Source organism: Nicotiana tomentosiformis, chromosome 3 (assembly GCF_000390325.3).
Source record: "Nicotiana tomentosiformis chromosome 3, ASM39032v3, whole genome shotgun sequence".
In the NCBI taxonomy this organism is placed as follows: Eukaryota; Viridiplantae; Streptophyta; class Magnoliopsida; order Solanales; family Solanaceae; genus Nicotiana; species Nicotiana tomentosiformis.
This window is the reverse complement of record NC_090814.1, coordinates 59,793,353-59,799,313: the sequence shown is the minus strand read 5'-3', so window position 1 is coordinate 59,799,313 and position 5,961 is coordinate 59,793,353. Positions and strand designations below refer to the sequence as shown.

The window sequence follows — 5,961 nt, the reverse complement described above, 5'->3', positions numbered from 1 at the left end:
TAAAACTTGAGGGATAGCTAACAAAGTCATTGCTGTAGCTATTAGAGCCATCCCCTACATGTTGTGTTACGAAACAAAATGTTTAATATGTATATGATATTTGAAAGAGAGCAGGAGAACGGACAGTGTATGCTAAAAGAAAGCTAACTTATTGATTCCTCTCTTTGTAGGTGGCAAAGTAATTATAATCGCCCATTGCCTATCTTGGCTGGGCTTGGGAGATTAGTGGGAATGCTGATAGTATGTGGACTAGGAGAGGTAACTCTATTAGGCAAATAGTTAGAGAGGTGTAGGGGTCTGTGATGACCCAAAAGGTCACCTTATGTTTTAGAACTCGAATATGTGCTCTTAAGCCTTAAAAATCTCATTTTTACCCTTCTCGATTTGCGTGCTCAGTCCGGGCAGGTTTCCGGAAAGCTTTTATGTTGAAAACTAATGAAAATAAGAATTTTTGCCTTAAAAGTTGATTTTAGTTGATTTCGGTCAATATTTTTGGTAAACGAGCCCGGATCCATATTTTGATGGTCCCGGTGGATCCGTGTCGAATTATGGGACCTGGACGTATGCCCGGAATCGAATTCAGAGGTCTCTAACTCAAGTTATGAATTTTAGATGAAAATTAAAAGTTTGAAAATTATTTATTTTTAACAATTGATTGATATTTGGCATTGTAAGTATCGGGTCTGTATTTTGGTTCCAGAGCCCGGTATAGGTTTATTATGATATTTAAGACCTGTCTGTTAAATTTGGTCAGAAACGGAGTTGATTTGATGTGATTCGGACGTCCAGTTGAGAAAATAAATTTTTTAAAGTGTTCTTGAGAATTTCATTTGATTTGGTACTAAATTCGTAGTTCTATGTGTTATTTTGGCTATTTGATCGCGCGAGCAAGTTCGTATGATATTTTTAGACTTGTGTGCATGTTTGGTTTGGAGCCCCGAGTGCTCGGGTGAGTTTCGGATAGGTCAAGGGATGTTTTGGACTTTGAAAATTTGGTATTTTGTTGCAGCAGGTGTTCTGGCATGTCCTTCTTCGCGTTCGTGAAGGTCCTCCCGCAAACGGGAAGAGTAAACTGATGAGGCAGGGATGGGGGTGTTACCCTTCGCGAACGCGACAAGCCTATCGTGAACGTGTAGTGTTAGGCATTGGGGAGGGGGAGTCAGTCGTTCCTTCATCACGAACGCGAGCAGTGCCTCACGAACGCAAAGGCTAGGGGGAGTAACCATCGCGAACGCAAGCTGGGTCTCGCGAACGCAAAGGCTTTGCAGCCAGTACCCTTCGCGAACGCGACAGTGCTCTCGCGAACGCGATGAACACTATCGCCCAGCACTTAACAGAATCCAAAAACAGGATTTTAGCCAAAAATTTATTTTCTCAAAAACCTAAACCTCAAGGGACGATTTTCCAAAGACCAATTCTTCCCCAAATCATAGGTAAGTGATTTTAAACCATTTTCTTTCAATTACGCATTACATTTTATAAATTATCAACCTAAAATCTAGAGTTTTCATGGTAGAATTAGGGGTTAGGGTAGAAACTAGGGATTTCGGGAATTTGAGGTCGGATTCCAAAACTAATTACATATTCGGGCTCGGGAGTGAATGGGTAAAAGGATTTTGGTCCGAACATCGAGTTTTGACCAAGCGGGCCCGGGGTTGATTTTTTAATTTTTTGGAGAAAAAAATTGGGAATTTAATTTATGCAATATAATTTATTTCTTAAGTAATATTTGATATTACTTAGTCATTTTTGAATAGATAAGAGTGGTTTGGAGGTGAATTCCAAAGGAAAAGCTGTGATTGAGAATTAAGTGGCCTTCGGAACGAGGGAAGTGTTGTGTCTAACCCTGACTTAAGGGAATTAGGAACCTTAGATTACTTGCTAAGTGAAATTCATGTGAGCGGTGTACATGTGAGGTGACGAGTACTTATGCGTCGCCAATTTACCTATTTTTTCATGTTTCTAAGTTTTTCTTATAATGTCTCATTCTTATGCCTAATTGCTATGTGTTAAACTAGTGTTGTTCAATTTATCGTTCTTATCATGTTTACGGATTTTCTGGTGATAATTGAGTTTTTATTTCAAAGTTGAGATTGATGTTATGGAACCAAATATTGAAGTAAGGTTTGTACTTGTTATTCTATCTCCCTGTTGATATTTATGCATTGTATTATGGTAAGGGAGAGTGTTAATGCACGAAGGGTGATGCCGTGCCATATTGTGAGTGTTAATACACGAAGGGTGATGTTGTGCCATATTGTGAGTGCTAATGCACGAAAGGTGATGTCGTGCCATATTGTGAGTGTTAATGCACGAAGGGTGATATTGTGCCATGATATGAGAATTAATGCATGAAGGGTGATGCCGTGCCGTTTCTATTTATTTTATGGTGAGATTGAGAGTAAAAGCACGAAGGGTAATACCGTGCATTTTTCCTTACTGTATTCACTATTCCTGTTGATTCATGGTATATTGATTGCTCCGGTGATCATTCTGTTGTAGTTCTTTATCTTGTATTCCCTTCAGTATGTTCCCCTCCTGACATTTTCGGTTTAGTTCTTCATTTATGTTATTTGTATATATACACTGTTAAATTGTACAGGTTGATTTGTAGGTGCCTTGCCTTAGCCTCGTTACTACTTCGTCGAGGTTAGGCTTGACACTTACTAGTACATGGGGTCGGTTATACTAATACTGCACTCTGCACTTTCTGCGTAGATTTTGATATTGGCTCAGGTTGATCGAGATTTTGCTATCGGTCCACTGTCCGGAGACTCAAGGAGATCTGTCGGCGTTCACAAACCTTGAAGTCCCCGTCTACTTTTTATGTCACTGTTATTTTCTTTCATTCAGATAGTTGTATTTCTTCCAGACTATTACTTGTAGTAAATTCTAGAATGCTCGTGAATTGTGACTCCAAATCCGGGTGGTAGTAATTAATACATCTTTATAACATTTCGCACCTCTTATATTTCATCTTAGTTAATTATTGTTATTTACTGCATGGAAATAAGGAATTGGTTTAACGATTTTCTAACGTTGGCTTGCCTAACAAGTGAAATGTTAGGCGTCATCACAGTCCCGTCAGTGGGAAATTTTGGGTCGTGATAGAGTCTTGAAGAGTAACTTTGATGGTGGAATGGAGAGGTCCAAAGGAAAGTAGAGGCCAAAAAGGCTGCTTCATGAAATTAGCGGAGAGCAAAAACGAGGAGGATAAGAGGACGAATAGGGAGAGGTATAAGACCGCAAAAAAAAAGACAAGGATAGCTATTACGGAGGCTAAAACAACAGCATTTGAACACTTGTATGAAGAACTAAAGTGGAAAGGTGGGGAAAAGAAGTTGTATAGGCTTGCCAAGGCAAGGGAGAGGAAGGCTCGCGGCATAAACCAAGTGAGGTGCACTAAAGACGAGGATGACAAAGTATTGGTAGAAGAGGCACACATTAAATGAAGATGGACAACATACTTCTATAAACTCTTAAATGTAGAGGGGGACATGAATATTATGTTGGGTGAATTAGAGCATTTCGAGAGCCATCGAGATTTTAGGATTGTAGGTGCATAGAGCTTAAGTAAGCTAAGGGGGCAATTGGAAGATGAGAGGGGGAAGAGTGTCCGGGCCAAATGAGATTCTTATGAAATTTTAGAAGAGCGCAGGGCAAATGGGTATAGAGTGGCTAACTGGATTGTTTAACGTTATTTTTTGGACGACTAAAATGCCTGAATAGTAGAGATGGAGTTTGGGATCCCGTTGTACAAGAATAAGGGTTATATTAAATATTGTAATAACTATCGGGGTATCAAACCACTAATTGCCTCACTATAAAAGTTTGGGAGAGGGTGGCAGAGATGTGTCTATTTCCAAGAAGGATTCATGTCGGGACGTTCAACTACGAAAGCCATTCATCTTTTAAGGAGATTGTTAGATCAGTATATGGATAAGAAAAAAGAGTTACATATGGTGTTCATTGACCTAAAAAAAAGCATACGAGAAAGTCTCAAGGGATGTTTTATGGAGATGCTTGGAGTCTAGAGGTATACCTGGGGCAAACATTAAGCAATTAAGGACATGCATGATGGAGCCAAGACCCGAGTGAGAGTAATGAGAGGAGACTCATAACACTTTTTAGTCTAGATGGGGTTACATCAGGTATCAACTCTTAGCCCATTTTTATTAACCTTGGTGATGAATGAATTAACACGACATATTCAATGGGAAGTACTATGGTATAGATTATTTGCAGATGATATAGTACTGATTGATGAGACATCTGGCGAAGTTAACGGTAGACTGGAGGTTTGGTGATAGAACCTAGAGTCTAAAGGATTCAGGTTGAGTAAGACTAAAATAGAGTATATGGAGTACATGTTCAGTGATGTATCGCATGAGACAGATGTGGAAATGAGTATTGATATACAAATTATCCATAAGAGAGGAAGCTTCAAGTATTTTGGTTCAATAATCCAAGAAAACGGGAAGATCGTCAATGGTGTCACATATCGTATTGGAGAGGGATGGATGAAATGGAGGTTCGTATTCGGTATCCTATGTGATTAGAATGTACCACTAAGACTTAGAGATAAGTTCTATAGAGTGGTTGTTAGACCAACTATGTTGTATGAGATAGAGTGTTGGCCAATCTAGAACTCACATGTTCAGAAGATGCTAGTAGCAAAAATGAGGATGCTTAGATTGATGTGGGCATACAAAGAGAGATAATATTGGAACGAAGATATATGGGGCAAGTTGAGAGTGGCCCCTGTACGTGGTGGACAAGATGCATGAAGTGAGGCTGAGATGGTTCAGACATGTGAATAGGAGGAGCACAAATGCCGTAGTGAAGAGGTGCGAGAGGTTGGTAGTGATAGATCTAACTTCTGAAAGGTAGAGGCGGACCGAGGAAGAATTGGAGAGAGGTGATTAGACAGGAAATGACACATCCTCAGTTCTCCGAGGCCATGACCCTAGATAGGAGAACTTGAAAGTCGAGAATAAGGGTAGAAGGTTAGTAGGTAGCCGAGCGATTTCTCTCTTTTCAATTGGGGAGCATGGTTCTAGTTTAAACCACCTTAACTACTTCTCTTTTATTTATCAGTATTATTTTAGTATTCTAGTATTATCTAATTTTTCAATTTTATTACTACTATCATTTCTTTTGCTTTGGTTCTCTTACTATTTTTGCTGGTAATACTTTCTTTTATTTTCTTTAGTATTTTCATCATAACTTTTTTATTCGTGTATTTTTCAAACCTGTTAGGTTTATAAAATTCTTTTTTTGAGTCGAGGGTCTATTAGAAACAGTCTCTCTCTCACATAAGATAGAGGTAAAGTCTGCATACATCATATCCCTCCCAGACCCCACCTATGAAATCACACTGGCTATGTTGTTATATTGCATCTCTTGGCTGCGCAATATTGCTAGTGACTTTAGCAGGAGTACCAATATAGATTCGATATCACCAATATAACTAGCCCCCAGTTAACATGCAACAGTCTTTATCTTTTTTATATATACTTGTGAGGTATTGTTCGTGACTTTAGCAAGATACGTGATTGTTGCAGGAATTCGGTAGCAAAGCTACTCCGCATGAGGTTTGATGCACCTGAGCCATTTCAGCTCAAATAACAAAAGTAAGCTAAGTTTTGAACGAAAGAACTTGTGGGCTATCAAATACGCTAAATGATTCTTCATCTCTTTAAACTCACAGGATGACAAGTCACTGATTGCATCTCTCTGAGAGGGGAGGAATGGGAGCTAAAACTGACTGTCGTTTATTCCAAGGGTACACCTGTTAAAACAGCAAAGGGCCAATATTGCCCATGAAACTATACGAAATGCTACAAGGATTAGAAGTTAGCAACCTCCCCCCCCCCCCCCCAAAAAAAACGTGAGGGTACAAACATCAAGAGTAGGGGTACTCAAAAAGTTAATGTCGTGAGAGCTAAAGTCGCAAAAACA

The 5,961-nt window shown here is 39.3% G+C and overlaps 1 protein-coding gene across 1 annotated transcript; it reads left to right on the top strand.

Annotated features, from left to right (window-relative positions):
* The first annotated feature begins 3,131 nt into the window (after nt 1-3,131).
* On the top strand, nt 3,132-3,452 carry LOC138907874 (uncharacterized). The gene has a single exon (XM_070198493.1). It carries the CDS (start codon nt 3,132-3,134, stop codon nt 3,450-3,452), a length of 321 nt encoding a protein of 106 aa, XP_070054594.1.
* The last annotated feature ends 2,509 nt before the right edge of the window (nt 3,453-5,961 follow it).